General features: G+C 39.3%; 1 protein-coding gene across 5 annotated transcripts in view; it reads left to right on the top strand.

The window, feature by feature from the left end:
• The window catches only part of herc1 (HECT and RLD domain containing E3 ubiquitin protein ligase family member 1), a 69,571-nt gene that overhangs the window by 41,290 nt on the left and 12,168 nt on the right, over nt 1-16,113 (top strand). For 3 of the 5 annotated variants that reach the window (XM_077519247.1, XM_077519249.1, XM_077519246.1), the window contains exons 41-62: nt 552-718; nt 950-1,066; nt 1,200-1,443; nt 1,529-1,650; nt 1,733-1,962; nt 2,424-2,692; nt 4,492-4,544; nt 6,662-6,862; nt 7,867-8,041; nt 8,187-8,454; nt 8,804-9,017; nt 9,440-9,696; nt 9,777-9,904; nt 10,390-10,526; nt 11,475-11,675; nt 11,832-11,962; nt 12,067-12,284; nt 13,193-13,313; nt 13,414-13,560; nt 13,752-13,853; nt 15,270-15,443; nt 15,760-16,059. In XM_077519247.1, the coding sequence (XP_077375373.1) occupies nt 552-718; nt 950-1,066; nt 1,200-1,443; nt 1,529-1,650; nt 1,733-1,962; nt 2,424-2,692; nt 4,492-4,544; nt 6,662-6,862; nt 7,867-8,041; nt 8,187-8,454; nt 8,804-9,017; nt 9,440-9,696; nt 9,777-9,904; nt 10,390-10,526; nt 11,475-11,675; nt 11,832-11,962; nt 12,067-12,284; nt 13,193-13,313; nt 13,414-13,560; nt 13,752-13,853; nt 15,270-15,443; nt 15,760-16,059 (3,976 nt within the window). The remainder of the gene's footprint in view (nt 1-551; nt 719-949; nt 1,067-1,199; nt 1,444-1,528; nt 1,651-1,732; nt 1,963-2,423; nt 2,693-4,491; nt 4,545-6,661; nt 6,863-7,866; nt 8,042-8,186; nt 8,455-8,803; nt 9,018-9,439; nt 9,697-9,776; nt 9,905-10,389; nt 10,527-11,474; nt 11,676-11,831; nt 11,963-12,066; nt 12,285-13,192; nt 13,314-13,413; nt 13,561-13,751; nt 13,854-15,269; nt 15,444-15,759; nt 16,060-16,113) is intronic. The other 2 variants (XM_077519248.1, XM_077519250.1) reach the window with 2 other exon arrangements.

Below are 16,113 nucleotides of genomic sequence, written 5' to 3'. Positions count from 1 at the left end.
CAACCCTCACCAACATTGAGCAATAGTGCAAGTGTGACCTAAAATCTAAAGCTATGATTCTGAAAGTTGGCATAACGACATATATGGTATCAGAGGCGGACATATTTCAACCAATAATTTGATTCCCCTCCCAAGCGTTTGCTGTATATACAGAAACAATACATGTCGTAGTTTAATGTCTTTGCTCAAACAAGATGACTTATTTATTGATTGTATGATTCATTTGATTGCAATTAGCTAATAACCAATCCAAAAATACAATGACCAATAAACCTCCTTCAGACTCATAGATGATTGCAGTGGGCATGACTTATTTGCGTGTCTAAACCAATAAAACTCATAATTTGGATGATGTCAACTCAACACTTTAAGTTCATGATTGTGTCCCAGCTAACCAAGAGTCAGCAACAACAAAAACAACAACAAATTGCACAACAGAAAAAATGTGTGTCTGATGGGATTATGCATTTTACTACTACTCTGAAGTGTGGATGATGGATTGACACTTTTCATTTCATTTATGATATTGAAGTGATTTTCTGTTGGCACAGGCAAATGTTCTCCAGCTACCCAACAACCACCTTGGTTCCCACTCGGCGAGCACAGACACCCCCGGTGTCATCTTTGCCAACGTCGCCTTCTGATGATGTTGGCCGCAGGCAGAGCCTCACCTCGCCCGACTCACAACCTAGCAGACCACAAAACCGATCCGGTACCTGTGAGTGCCATATGCCATATTTACATAACTTTGCCTGTCACTGTCAGGAACGCAGATGAGATTTTTGAATTTATTTTTTATTATTATTTATTTATGGTGTGTGGGGGGGTTAATGGGGGTCAAGCATATAAAATATTAAACATATAGGCTATACATAAAATATTATTATTATTAATTATTAATTAATTAAATTATTATGTGTTTTTTTTTTTTTTTTTTTTTTTAAATCAGCTCTATCAGACCCGAGCAGCAGGCTGTCAACATCTCCACCCCCTCCTGCAATTGCTGTACCGTTGCTGGAGATGGGCTTCTCCTTGCGCCAAATCACCAAAGCTTTGGAGGCAACTGGTTAGTCTCTACTTAATGGCTGTTGTTGCAGTTCATTGTTGAATCATAGTCATTATTATTATTATTATTATTATAAAAAATAAGATTATCATGGTGTGATACGTTGAACGGTTAAACATCTCTTCTTTCCCAGGTGCAAGAGGGGAAGCGGATGCCCAGAACATCACAGTGCTGGCAATGTGGATGATCGAACATCCTGGTCCAGACGACGGGCGTGATGAGCCGCACACGAGAGGCAGTGGAGTTGATGTCTCTGACTCACCGTGTCCAGGAGCAACAGCATCTGCTGGAGGCAAATCTCGGGACCGAAACTCCTTTGTTCCGTCACCTGGAGACATTGCTGATGTTTCTGAAATGGAGGAGGGCTTTAGTGAGAGGTACAACTGCTTTTAAATACTTGTTGTTGTTTTTTTGTCATGTTATAAATTACATGTTAAAATGATCTGTTTGTGTACACTGTAGTCCAGACGGACAAGAGGTGGATAATGCCACAGCTACTAGTGGTGTTCCACTGAGAGGACGTTCTGCTGTTTCTAGGAAGCACCACTTTGACTTGGCTGCACGCAGACTGTTTGCCCGTGCTGGTGAGAATTAGACACTTTTACACTTGATAAAGTCCCGCTTCTTGACCCCATTTTGTTGTTGTTTTTTTATCCTCTCTGTTAGCTGGATTGTACCGGTCAGTGCAGGCCCAACACAGCCAGTCACGCAGGGAGGTCCCATCCCACCTGCCGCAACAAGACCCCGGTGCCCTTTATGACTTCAACCTTCTGGATGAGGAGCTTGAGATGGACCTGGATGAGGAGACGATGGAGGTCATGTTTGGCCAGGAGCTTGCCAATGACACTGACATTCTGGGAATGTGGATCCCGGAGGTACTGGACTGGCCAACATGGGTGTGTGTGACTTTATGCTATGAACAGAGAGAGGGCTGCCATCATAAGTCAGGTCTTACTTTTGCCCTGCAATACCTCTCACTCACAATCTAGTCAAACGAGTGTGCTGAATTCTCGTTATTATATGATCTAGTATTATTCAGCCTTTTTTTTTTTTTTTTTTTTTAAACTTGCACCTTTTTTGGATATCACATAGACCTACAGTAGATGGCATGACTTTACCTGCTCTTCTACATTTTATTAAAATGTAACATGAATGTTGTCTGTTGCTTGGGAAGATTATTTCACTAATCCTAACACTACACTGCACTAACATCTGTCATTAACGAATGTCTTCGGCATACCATTGCATGAATGCTCAACTTAATATTACATAGTGATTTAAATTATGTAAATAGAGCATATGTTTGTCTTAATACATGTCAATGTGTTTCTTTTTGGGACATTGCCACACATCACAGCATGTATGTGAGACAGATGACCGCGATGAAATGGTGGTGTGCGAACTGTGTGAAGCAAATGTAGCCAACTTCAATCAACATATGAAGAAAAGCCACCCTGGTTGCGGTCGCAGTGCCAATCGGCAAGGATATCGCAGTAATGGCGCCTACGTCGATGGCTGGTTTGGAGGGGAGTGTGGCAGTGGAAACCCCTACTACCTTCTTTGTGGTGCCTGTAGAGAGAAATATTTAGCCATCAAAAGCAAGGCGAAAGTTCCAATTGTGGAAAGGTAGGCATAAATGTATGAAATGCATTTTCAATGTCAATGTGGGTAGTAGCTCACAGTCAGTTTTCTGTTTGATTCTTAGTGCTGGCCTTTTTTGTGCAATTTGCGTACATTTCACATTCCCCCACACACACATACTTTGGTTTCTTCCAAAGACATATGAACATATGTCATATGTATATAATATTGTTAATATTTTAATTAATTATGGTTAATGGAAGACTAAGTTACCCAAAGGTGTGAATAGTTTTGTCCAAGTGAGTCCTGCGATTGACTGCCGATCAGTTGACGCCGTACTGACCAAAGTCAGATGGGATATGTTCCAGTTAGACCCTTTATTTTAAGTGTGCTACTTGTAAATGCAAGGCTCAAAATAACTTTTTTTCTTTGCAAAGCAGTTTTGCTATTCAATGACTTCATTTGAGAAGCAATTTTCTAATTAAGAGGTGCAGTTTTTGCATTTTAACCCAGAGACCGAAAGCAAGGGTAAATTAACAATTGCTTTTGTTTTTAAACTGTTTTTATTTCTTAATTTTGCATTGTGTTTATTGTATATTTTCTTGTCGTGAAATATTTTCTGTGGAGCAATTTCAAACAAATATCAATTTCTGTCATAACTTGTTTCTGAATGGGTTGTGTAATGTTTTAGCAAAGCTCAATTGATTACAAAAAAACACAAGATCTACTGTAATGTAATTTTTTGTGCCCCAAAAATCCATATCAAAAGTCAATACTATTGTGAAACCAGACAAATAACAACCCACTCTTCTCAGCTGAGGTACGCAGTTTTTCTGTTTTTGGTCCTGATAGCTGTATATAGCATAGTAAATAAAACATTTTCTAAATTATTTTGCTATTCAAAGTTGTATACTCTCAGACTTGTAGGCTAGCTTACAATTAGCATGGCTTCTCCGGCTTTCCCCGTCATCCCTTTGTGAGAACGATACCGTCACGGAATGTAACTTATTCGCTGCCGGAGATAACGATTAGTCACGTAGGAACGACTCTGCAATGTGTTTAGCGACACTAGTAGTCAGCCAAAGCACATTGCTAGCTGACTGGTGCGGTGTAAGTAGCACCGAGGTTGCCTCGATTTGTAGACGACATGAGGGACATGCATGCGCCCACCCAAGCGAATCTTTTTGAAAGCGTATTTTTGCTATTCAATGTTTTAATGAGGCCAAAATGCTGATTTTGCCTCGCAAACTGACGCGAAAAAGCTTATTCCGAGCTTTGAAATTGCATTTCATGTTCGTTTGTTTTTTTGTTTTTGTTTTTTTTAATTAAGTAGGCAAATGTTTAGTCGGTCAATTTATTTAATGTGCGAATATTTTTAGAATTGATTAATCTATTCAATTGATTAATCGACTAATCGGCTTCATTTTAATTTTGCATTAAAGTGTATTAAAAAGGCATTTTTCCCCAGTTCATTGTTTATTAATCAGTGATTGGTGTTTATTTCGTACTTTATATTCATATAGTGATTAAAAAAGAGAGGGGACTTGCGGGGTGATGTACTTTGCTACCGGTTCGGTCTTTGTTTTCTAAAGCAAATGTTTTATTTTGATTAAACATAGACGATAATCAGTCGTCTTTCATCAAGGACTACAGAAATCAGTGAACAATTAAATTACTGTTGACATGCTAAAATCAGAGGATTTGGACAATTTTAAATTAAAAATTGGCTCCTAATGATTATTATTAAAATACTTGTTGATTAATTTGGTAATCGACTACTTGTCGATTAATTTCGATTCATCTTGACAGCTCTAATTTAATGTCTCTTGATTTTGTCATTTTAGATATAAGGGTCAGGCGCCTGACCTTCTGGGAAAGCAAGACAGTGTCTATGAAGGTACAGTGTCTTTCAATTATGAATGTGATAAATTACTATATATATATTAGGGGTGTGAATTGCCGAGTACCTGACGATTCGATCCGTATCACGATTCATAGGTCACGATTCGATTCCATACCGATTAATCCCGATATGAATTTACAAGTCGATTGTTGCGATTTTTTTTACTCAAATTTAGAAAATACCATTCAGTATACATGTACACTGTAAGATTTGTATGAAAATGCATTATTTATTGATCTGAAACTTCAGTCATATAACTGAGAGCCACTGTATTTAACAAACAGGTTGTAACATTTTTCATGTTTGAACAGCGTTGAAATAAAATATTAAGGCTTAATGTTCCATTAATATAACATTCTTCCATACTTAAGGTGTGAAAGTTAGACGTTTTGATGAATATTTTTACATCAAAAATGGATGTTAACATATCAATTCGGCTGCCTATTGAATCGTTTCGAGAATTGCGAGCTGTAGTATCACGATATATTGCCGAATCTATTTTTTTTTTACGGCCCTAATATATATATACATATGTATGTGTATGTGTATATATATATATATATATATATATATATATATATATATATATATATATATATATATATATATATATATATATATATATATATATATATATATATATATATAGGGGTGTGAATTGGCTAGTACCTGACGATTCGATTCGTATCACGATTCACAGGTCACGATTCGATTCGATACCGATTAATCCCGATACGAATTTATAAGGCGATTGTTGTGATTTTTTTTCATTCAAATTTAGAAAATACTAATCAGTAAGCTTGTAGAGTGTAAGATTTATATGAAAATGTATTATTTATTTATCTGAAATTTCAGTCTTATAGAGGTTGTAATCTGTTTCATGTTTGAACAGCATTAAAATAAAATATTAAGGCTTAATGTTCCGTTCATATAACATTCTTCCATGCTCAAGGTGTGAATCCTAAAAAAAAAAAAAAAAAAAAATCGATTCTGCCGATTATTGAATCGATTCGAGAATCGCGCGATGTAGTATCGCGATATATCGCCGAATCGATTTTTTAACACCCCTAATATATATATATATATATATATATATATATATATATATATATATATATATATATATATATATATATATATATATAAAATAGTAAATGCTACAGTATATTGCATGTTTACTCTTAACAGATTGCGCCGCTGGTGGTGCGAGCTTTGTCTGTGATCTAAGATTGCGATCTTTTACTTGGATAATTCATTGACTCATAACAAATTGTGCACACTGTTGGCCACGGGTGTAAGGTGGAGTGTGCTTTATTTAGAAGTGTGTTGTTTGCTTTATGTAGCTCTGATGGTTTTCACCATAGAACAGTTAGTAGTACATCGCAAGCACAAAATGAAGTTGTAAGCGATGGAATTTGTAGTGTTGATGGAAGCTGCAAATAAACATTACTGAGTTATAGAAAATATTTGATTGCACCAATAATTTTGGGGAGGCCAGCAACTGTATGATAAAACCTCTCCCGAATGGTTGGTAATTCAAAGTATGTGCCGAAACTGCAAATCCTGCATAGCATTGTTTAAATTTTGGGACAGCACACCAAGAATTCTGCTTCAGGAGAGCACCAATTGTGAGTTTAGTCATGTGCGACGAGGTATGATTCCTTGTGATTCGTCCCTTACGTGATTCAGAAGCTCCAAAATTGCATTGCTGATCAAATGGTATACAGAGTACCGATTCCAAGTATTAGTATCTGACACCTTTCTACATAAATGTGTATGTATTTGTAATACATGGAGATCTGTGGGTTATAACTCAAATTTATTTATAAAGCAAGCAAAGTAGCCAATAAATGTACTTTTTTAAATGGGTAACTATAGCTGTTGCGCCTTTAAATCAGGTGTACTTTGTAGTAAGGAAATTACAGTGCTCATCCCATACGTGCACAATGAACTGCACATAAATTGTGAGAGTTTGCCAGTCTGGGTGCACCAAGTTAGTCGATTTGGTTCCACATCTGTTTGCGTGAGTAAACCTTGAGTAAATCAGGCCCTATGTGTGTTTTACATTGGTCTTTGAGTTGACATTTTTGTGTCTGTTTGTGACACCCCAGAGGACTGGGACATGATGGATGTTGATGAAGATGAGAAGCTAACAGGGGAAGAGGAATTTGAGCTTTTGGCAGGTCCATTGGGTCTGACTGAACGCAGGACTGTCCCAGAGGCTGTGCAGTTCCCTGATAGTGACCCTTTGGGGGCCTCTGCAGCCATGGTAACTGCCACCAACAGTATGGAGGAGACACTGTTGCAAATTGGTGAGTGTGGTCTCTCAATAAATCTGATGCCTAATTCATGTTTTACTTAGTGGATACATCCACACCAAGAGTATTGTATCATTTCTACTCTCTAGGTCAGTGATGTTCTGTGAGATACTTTCAATTCCTATCACAGCGTTATGTGGCCTTCTTAAAGAAGCCTCAGGGACAGGGGTACAGATACAAATGTTGGCGTGGTTCTCAAATGAGCACCAGAGGTTGTTTGGTGCTTAATTTTTCCCGGCTCACCAACCTTTACACCTCTGTGTGTTAAGCCCTTCCAACAGTTAACTATAGGCATACGCTGATTAAATCTTACTTTTGACACCATAGCGATGACATTTTTTATGAAATATTAGGTGTTTTGCTGGTTAGTTTTCTAACGTGGAAGTAAAACACCTGATTCAGTAAAACTCCGCCTCTCCCCGTGTGATTGCCGCACCCCCGGCTAGCCGACTGCAGTCTGCTGTTTGGAGCTTTGAGTTTGAACACTCCTCTGAATGCAAGCCATCAATTCCTCAATCAACATTTGAAACAAAACAGCTCCTTGCCGTAAGAAATCGTGGATGAAAGGGGAGGACAGGAAATAAGAAGGAGGGCAAAAAAGAAAAAAAAAAAACGTGCCGTGTTGACTGCAAAGCAACACTGTAGGATATCAGAGCATATTGATGGCATCAGGTGAATCCTCATGCTGCCATACACATCACTTTTCAGGGAACCAGAAAAAAAAAAGGCATGGTGAGCTATTAATATTGCATTGTCAAAGACAGCAAGTCATTTTTGACTCTTAGATTGGCCAGTAATTTGTAAAAATAACACACCTGGAGACTGACTAATTATGTTGATTTGTGGGGGGGGGGGGGGGGGGGGGACATTTACTAAGTTTGTATGTAGGAAGTTTCAGCACAACGCAGATGAAATATTTGATAAATGTGTAAATCATGTAAATTGTCATACAGAAGACAGTTACCAAACAGGTTAACATCAAGTTCATTTATTTGCAGGTTGCCAAATATCAGTGGACAAGAGTTCTTCAGGCAGGGTAACGCTTGGGGAACAGGCAGCCGCACTGCAGAACCCCCATGACCGAGTGATGGCCCTGAGAAGGGTGACTTCTGCAGCCCAAGTTCTGCTTGCCAGAACCATGGTGATGAGAGCCCTCTCACTGCTCTCTGTCAGGTAGTTTGCACTCGCACACATGTATTGTGCAGTCACTAAAGCAAACAGAAACACCACAATATGTGTTGAAGTTTTCTTTGTTAATAGTGATGATGATGATGATAGTATGCCATACATATGTGTAATAAGTATCCTTCTCTCCCAGCGGTTCAAGCTGCAGCCTTGCAGCTGGCCTGGAGTCACTTGGTTTAACAGACATCAGGACTCTGGTCAGGTTCATGTGCCTGGCGGCAGCAGGCCGGGCCGGGCTCTCTACCGGTCCTCCAGCAGCCTCCGGCCATGCCGAAAGGACACGTGGCGCCGCCAAGGCCAGCAAACCCATTTCCTGTCTAGCTTATCTCAGTACGGCAGTGGGCTGCTTGGCCTCCAACAGCCCCAATGCTGCCAAACTGCTGGTGCAGCTCTGCACTCAGGTACTTTACACTTGCCAAATTTCAACTCAAAAGCAAGTATTTTTTTTTGTGATATCATTTACAATAAAGGATGTCAGGATGGAACCTCCTATGTCACAACTTGGTAAATTTCATGTTGTTCCACAAATCTCTACTTTTGGTCAGTCCACACACGTGAGTGTTACAAATTATCTAAATTAGAACAAACATGCCATTTTTGGTGTCTCCTAAATAGTGATGATTTTGGAGCTGCGAGGGTTTCCCCTGACGCCGGCGATATGCAGTCATATTTGCATCCTCGTTGCTGCATTTTGCTGCAAATAGGATTTGCTGTCATTGTTGAACTCGGGATTTTATCTTTCATTTCCAGAATCTGATCTCGGCAGCAACAGGCATGAATCTGACAACAGTGGACGATCCAGTCCAGAGAAAATTCCTACCCAGCTTCCTTCGAGGTGTGGCAGAGGAGAACAAGCTTATTACCTCTCCCAACTTTGTAGTGACGCAGGCACTGGTAGCCCTCCTGGCAGATAAAGTGGCAAAACTCAGGCCTGCTTATGACAAGGCTGATATGGAGAAAAGAGGTGGGTTGTCTTTGCATAGAAGAATTGTTGAGAGATGATTAGATACTTAGTTACTTTTACCTTGACATTTACTGCTACTTATACTACGGTTTCTCTCACAATGTGTTCATTTATTGTCTTGAGGCATTAAAATTATGTTAAACACAAAAACAAAATATTTTAATCTCGCTGTCCGTTTTTGTGGTTGATTTGATGTGTACATTTTAGGCCTTATCCTCTAATTATAATAAGTAAATGTTCATGTTCAATTCATCCGATACAACTCACATTGATTATTTACTGTATGTGAGTTTGCCATCTTTTAGTTCACCTTTCTCACATCACCTTTTCTTTATCACATACTATTTGTGTCTGTATGTCTTGTGCTTTCCATTCTCTCACTCACGGGCAATCCTTGTCATCTTGTTTTCCATGTCAAGCAGGTCTAATTGCGCATTTGTATGCCCATCCTTCCCATAATCCCTCCGCTGTAGGCCCTCTGGAGCTGGCCAATGCTCTGGCCGCCTGCTGCCTGTCCTCCAGGCTTTCTTCGCAGCATCGACAGTGGGCCGCCCAGCAACTGGTGCGCACACTAGCCGCCCATGACCGCGACAATCAGAGCAGGCCGCAGACCTTTGCCGATATGGCAGGGGACCTGCGGAAGTGCTCTTTTATCAAGTTGGAAGCTCATCAGAGTAGGGTGCGTGCTCGTAAGAATGCTCATTTGCTGGTTTAGAGCTATTGTATTTGATATTCAAATGCATGTTTCTTATGACTTAGGTCCTCACGTGCTGTTGGTGCAAAAAGAAAGGCTTGCTGGCAACTAGTGGCAATGATGGCACAGTCAGGGTGTGGAATGTTACCAAAAGCCAGTATACCCTCCAGCAGACCTGTGTCTTCAATAAGGAGTAAGACAACAAATCCAAAAACCTCTTACAATCCTGTACAAGAAAATCTTTTTGCTGAAATGTCCACGTGATCACTCTTTATCATTCTGATTTTTGATCTGCAAAAATTGTTGTAATAACTAACACGAGAAGCTTAATTTATTGTTCAAACATAATAGGGCTGGATATCGATTCTAATTTCCTCAATCGATTCAATTTTGATTCACAAGAGTTCATTTTGATTCAATTTCAATTTTTTTCTGTTTCCTCTTTGTACTCTTTCAACAATATGCATTTTTCTGAAAACTGTTTCTTGAGGGCAACTTTTCAAATGTTTTCCTCTATCAGTTGGGTGTTTAACATTCAGTTTGATCTTACTTATGCACAAAGTTCAGAAGTAATACTTTCCACTTTTATAGTCTTGTTTAAATAGTCCCAATAATAAATTCCGCTAATTGTCTAAATAATGTCTTCTTTTTTTTTTTCCTTCTGTATTTTCTTATCAGTGATGGTTCTTCAGCGGAGGGCCGGACATGTTTGGGCTCACCCAGTGATTTTTGCCTTTCTCCATTGGCTTGGAGTTTGACTGGAAAATATCTTGCATCTGCTATGGAGAAAATGGTCAACATCTGGCAAGTTAATGGTAAACATTAAACCTAGTCTTAACATTTGTAAATCTGTTATTTTTCAAATGAGGATCAATAAGTAATGTAAATATTATAATCAAGCATTTAATGGAGCTAAACGTATTTTGTACTTGCCTAGTAACTATAAATGGAATATTTTATTTCCCCACAATCTATAAATGGGACAGTATTGTTTTTAACACTCACTGCTTGCATTTAAAGAAAACAAATGCAGCCCGGTTAAGCACTAGGTAGCATGACCATCCTCCAAACACAAACCTTCAACCTGCATTGGTTTTAATTGGCCACAGGATAGTCAAAAAAGTAGAATTACAATACATTTTGTCAGCAAATTTTAATCTTTGTTTTTGTATTAGAAATTTATATAAGTATCGTGCATATCACAAAATAATAAGGTAATTTGTGTTGGTGGAGTTCTTTTTTTAACAATGCTTCTTGGCAAAAAAAAATAAATCGTTTGACTTTGAAAAGTATGGGTTATTTATTTATTTATTTATTTTTGCCCTTTTAAATGGCCCACGTATGTAATGAACATGCATTTCTGGGATGAGCACCAAGGGATGGGTACCTTTCACATTTGAACCGGTACTGTTCCAATACTTGGTACCTGGGAATCAATGCTGGTACTCAACGGTACCAATTTTCAGTACTTTTGTTCTCTCGCTCTCGCTCTCTCTTTGTCTTTCTTTCTGTCTCTCTGTCTCTGTCTCTCTCTCACAAGTGTTGCATAAACATAAATATACTGTATTATACTGTTAGTCAGTGAAAAAAATAACACAAACTAAAGTCCATATTAAAAAAAATAATGCAAATAAATCATATTCAATTTCATGTTTCATGAAACAAGATAAGTACAACAAATCATGCAAGTGACTCGCTGAGGCAAGCCCTGATAGGACAAGCCAAAACTCTTTATGACTATCCTCTTATTTCCTCTTTGTTAGCTGACAAAGGCCTTTTGGATGTGCAGCCTCACTGGGTTTCAGCACTAGCTTGGCCTGAAGATGAAGCAGAATCTTTGTGGTCTGGGGAACCCACAGATATGCTTTTGGTGGGTCGAATGGATGGATCGCTGGGCCTCATTGAAATACTGGATTCCTGCAGTATGCACCGCACTGAACTGGAGCACTGCTACAGGAAAGATGGTAGAGCAAATGTGTTATATATGATTTTGTTCATGTCTCAATGATCGTTTTAACAGCTTTGGGAATGGCAAAACCACAACATTGTTCTTCATGGGACAAAAGTGTTTGATTGACAAAGTCTATTTTTTATTTGATTTTTTTTCTCTCTCTCTTCAGTGGCAGTAATGAACATAGCCTGGTACAGAGAAGACAAGCCTTTTGTGGTGGGCTATGCAGATGGCAAGCTACTGATTGGATCCAAAGAACCCTTAGAACAAGGAGCTATTGTGGTTATTGATGCTCACAAGGTGTATATATATATATAAAAAAAAAAGTCTGTTAGCCTTAAAAATAATTACAGTCATTTTGCAATCTACAAGTTCTCAAAGAATATAATATGCATGTTTTTCAGGAATCAATAACTAATATGAAGTGGAGTCCAACAGGTCAAATCTTGATGACATGCGCCAAAGAAGAGACTGTGAAACTTTGGGCCAATGCTGACTCGCGTTCTGAACTGGGCACCGGCTGGCGTTGTTTAATGAGTCTTAAACAACCCTCCCCGGTTAATGGTGTTGCCTGGTGCAGCTTACCTGGATGTGGGCCTAAACCCCTCAACATGCTAGCTATGTAGGTCATTATCAAGAAATATTATAAAATGTTGTTGAAGGGGTTTCACAATCATGAATGTTTTAGTGTACATTTTTTGGGCATTGCATATCATATAACCAACGATGTGTAGAATAGAAACTAATTTGTTGTACATAATCTGTTCATACTATCAAGAGACAAATATACCCATGAACAGATTTCTCTTAAACATAATCGACCCTGGTTTTCAAAATAACCCATCAGTAACTTGCAATCCACCAGAAGTGATCATATGATCTAGGGAACCATTCACCAACCCTTTTGCACCTGACAGCTACTTCCTAGGTGCCGAGTAATATGAAGGGCTACCATTTTCATACTCCTGAGCTAACAAATGTCCTCAAATTATATCTTTAATAATTTTATGTTGCTTTATTGATAATTAATAATATCCATTCATGTGAAGGCACTGCTCATGTTAATGATTTTTCACAATAATTAAGAAAAGGACAAAAACACAAATAGCATTCAGCACCATTTCTATACATTTCTGCCAGTGTTTACATTTTCACATGATCACTTGTACAACATTCCTAGAAAATCACAATGTTTCATCACTCCTGAGTGATTTTTAGAACAGGCCTGCGAGCTACTCATGTGGTCCTTGAGGTTACCTGGTGCCCACAACCACCATGTTGGTGATGCCTGATTTGGGCCTACTATGGGTGGATTAGGCTCAGCTGCCTTTATTTGGAAATACTTCAGTTGTGCCCAGGGCTGGACTGGCCATCGGGCATACAAGGCAGATGCCTGGTGGGCCGACATCTTTTCGGGCCGATGCAGTGCTTTTTAGTTGAAATTGAAAATGTTCATTCATTCAGGTGCCTAGTGAGTGCATAAATCTTGTGACCACTGGTTTTAATTTGTTCGCATTTTGTGTTTTTCAGATGCTGTCAAAATGGTCTGGTCACAGTCTGGACTGTTCCACAGGTCATGGCTAACTTCCCAGAAGCCTGTTCCTCAGACTCAGAGGGATGGTGGGAGAAAGAAGCAAATCCTAAACACATGGTCTTTTTACTTATTTTTTATATGAAACATTATTTTTGTACATTTTGATTAATACCAATCACTTATCTTTTGACATGCTTTCAATGTGGTTGTGTTGTAGTCGTCGCAAAGTTCACAAGACGGCGCAACGTGTGTTTTCCAACTGAAGGGCCACATCACTCCAGTGAAAATGGTCGCCTTTAGTCCTGATGGTCTTGCTTTGGCCTCTGGGGGAGTTGGAGGCCTCATGAACGTCTGGTCTCTCAGAGTAAGAAATATATACTGGAAGTTGCAACCCCAATTCCTAAATAAAAGCTACAAATGCCAGTCACAAAGATGTACAGTACATCTGGAAAGTAATCGCAGGGCTTCACTTTCCTTCCACATTTTATGTGACTGCTTTATTCCAAAATGCTTTCCTCTAAATTCTTCTTACAAAATCATTTGTGTGCTTAACAGGATGGGTCAGTGGTTCAAACAGTTGTTGCTGGTTCAGGAGCCATTCAAAATATTGTGTGGATCCCAGATGTGGGTGTTGCTGTCTGCTCCAACAGATCAAAGGTAAATCATGTCTCCCCTTTTATACTCTTCTGTGGTTGAAGCATTATGGCAATATTAAACCAGATGTTTGTTTGAGGTGCAATTGGGCGTGTGGAATTGGAGGGTCACGGTTTAAGTCTCGCAATGTGAAATTAAATTAGCAACTAGTAGTTGGAGTGGTACTAGTCGTCTTCCTGGCTACTGTTAAGGTTCCCTTGAGCATTGCAACAAGCATGCACACACAGAGAACAGGAATTATAAAAGTGTAGTGAACAAACCCTGAAACGACACCATAAAAAAATATTTAACAGGGATGAAAAAGGTGGAACGACAATTGAAAACAATGTTAATACTTATTCTTTGTAAATTGATATAGTCTAGTCTATGCAGAGGTGTCCTTTAAACAATTTTATAGACAAATGCAGAGCTGGGCATTTCCATTAATCGTCACTTCCCGTCAATGACAACCGCCACCTTTGGGTGAGTGCACAATGACGCGAAGTCTCATAAAAATACACGGACTGAGCATCGACTGACACAGGTTTACATCCGTCGATTGGGGTGAGTACAGACTGTCTCTCTCGTTCCTTGTATTTTTACAAGGCTTTGCGTCATAAAGCATTCGCTGAAAATGTGGACGCACTCGGCAAAAGGTGGGCATCGTCATTGATGCAGTTGATGATTAAGTGCTCTGAACAAATGGTACAATTTGTAGTCATGGCGGAGAGTAGGGGGGCTGCAAAATGTTTTTTTTCCCTTCCTGGGGGTGTGTAAAAGTTAGATACGCTCCACTTTAACACGGTTCCAGCCAGACTTCAATGAAAAGTGTACTCGATTGCCCAAGTACTCGTTTTTCCGTTGTTAAATAATTGATTAAATTAGCTTGACTTCTCTGTATTTCCTTGTCCTCCCTTTGTGAGAACAATACTTTTCAGAAAAGTAACTTATTTCTTGGAGGCTATAATTACTTACTGCGCAATATGTTAACCGCACTAGCTGGCCAGCCAAAGTTCATTGCTAGCTTGCTGTGACGCAAGTCGCACCAAGCTTGCCTATAGTTGTTGAGAGCATGTTAACGCGTGTGCATCCAGCCCAGTGAAGATTTTTTTTTTTTTTTTTTTTCTGACTGCCTCGGCGGTTCAATTATTGGACAAAATCTGTAATTATAAGTTTTGCTATTCATGCTGTTTTGATGAGGTGAAAAATGCTAATATTTCAATTCTATTCAATTGTGATGTTATGCTTCTTTTGATATTTACCCTTTCATTCAAACATCTCTTTACATGGCTGTTTGTGTGATCTGGTTCTCTGTGTAGAGCAACACAAAAATGTACAGCAGATTTGAAGTTAGAAATTTCCCCTCAAGAGATTATGATTTTTTTTTTAATCCAATATACATCTCTTCTGCTTTGTTTTTCAATGTGTGTGTGTTTTTAGGACGTGTTGGTTGTAAATTGCTCCAAAGAATTCATAACAAGCAACCACGTTCTGGCCACTTGTCGCACAGCACTGAAGAAGCAAGGTGTTGTTGGCCTCAACATGGCGCCTTGCATGAGGGCCTTCCTGGAGAGACTACCGCTTATGTTGCAGGAACAGTATGCATATGAAAAGGTAGGGACATTTAATTGTACTTAATTGTGGTCTTCTGTCCACTAGCCATACTGAGAGATTAGAAATTCAAATCGAAAACATATATGTGGTGCCAGTCATTCACAGCCACTTACTGAGGAACATTGAAACACATTCAATTCTCACACATTTTTGGACTTTACACATTTGTCATTTACTCTACTTTTTTTTTTTTTTTTTTTTTTACATGTGTAGATTGATCAATTTCTGTATTTTTAGCTATCAGATGATGCACTCTAACACATGATGCTGAATAATTCATTAATTTGATTCATTGCGTTGTTTTGTGAACTTGTAGCCTCACGTAGTATGTGGGGAGCAGCTGATCCACAGCCCCTACATGCAGTGCCTCGCCTCTCTGGCAGTGGGACTCCACCTGGACCAGCTCCTATGCTGCCCGCCGGTGCCGCCTTCTCTCCGACACTGCCCACCCGAGTCTGGCTCTGCCGTCTGGAGTGCCAGTGAGTGGGCCTGGTTGGACTGCTTCTCAACAACAGTCAAGGCAGCTGAGGCTCTGGCTCGAGGTGCAAGCTTTCCAGAATCCTTTATTGTTCCTGACCTTGAACCCGTTCCCAAAGAGGAAATGGCTTTGCTCATGGTAAGGGAATAGTAGTTTATGCTACGATGTAATGAGCATGTCTAGTAGTCTTAT

Source organism: Festucalex cinctus, chromosome 4 (assembly GCF_051991245.1).
Source record: "Festucalex cinctus isolate MCC-2025b chromosome 4, RoL_Fcin_1.0, whole genome shotgun sequence".
In the NCBI taxonomy this organism is placed as follows: domain Eukaryota; kingdom Metazoa; phylum Chordata; class Actinopteri; order Syngnathiformes; family Syngnathidae; genus Festucalex; species Festucalex cinctus.
Note: the sequence above shows the minus strand (reverse complement) of the source record. Positions and strands in the feature narration are given on the sequence as shown.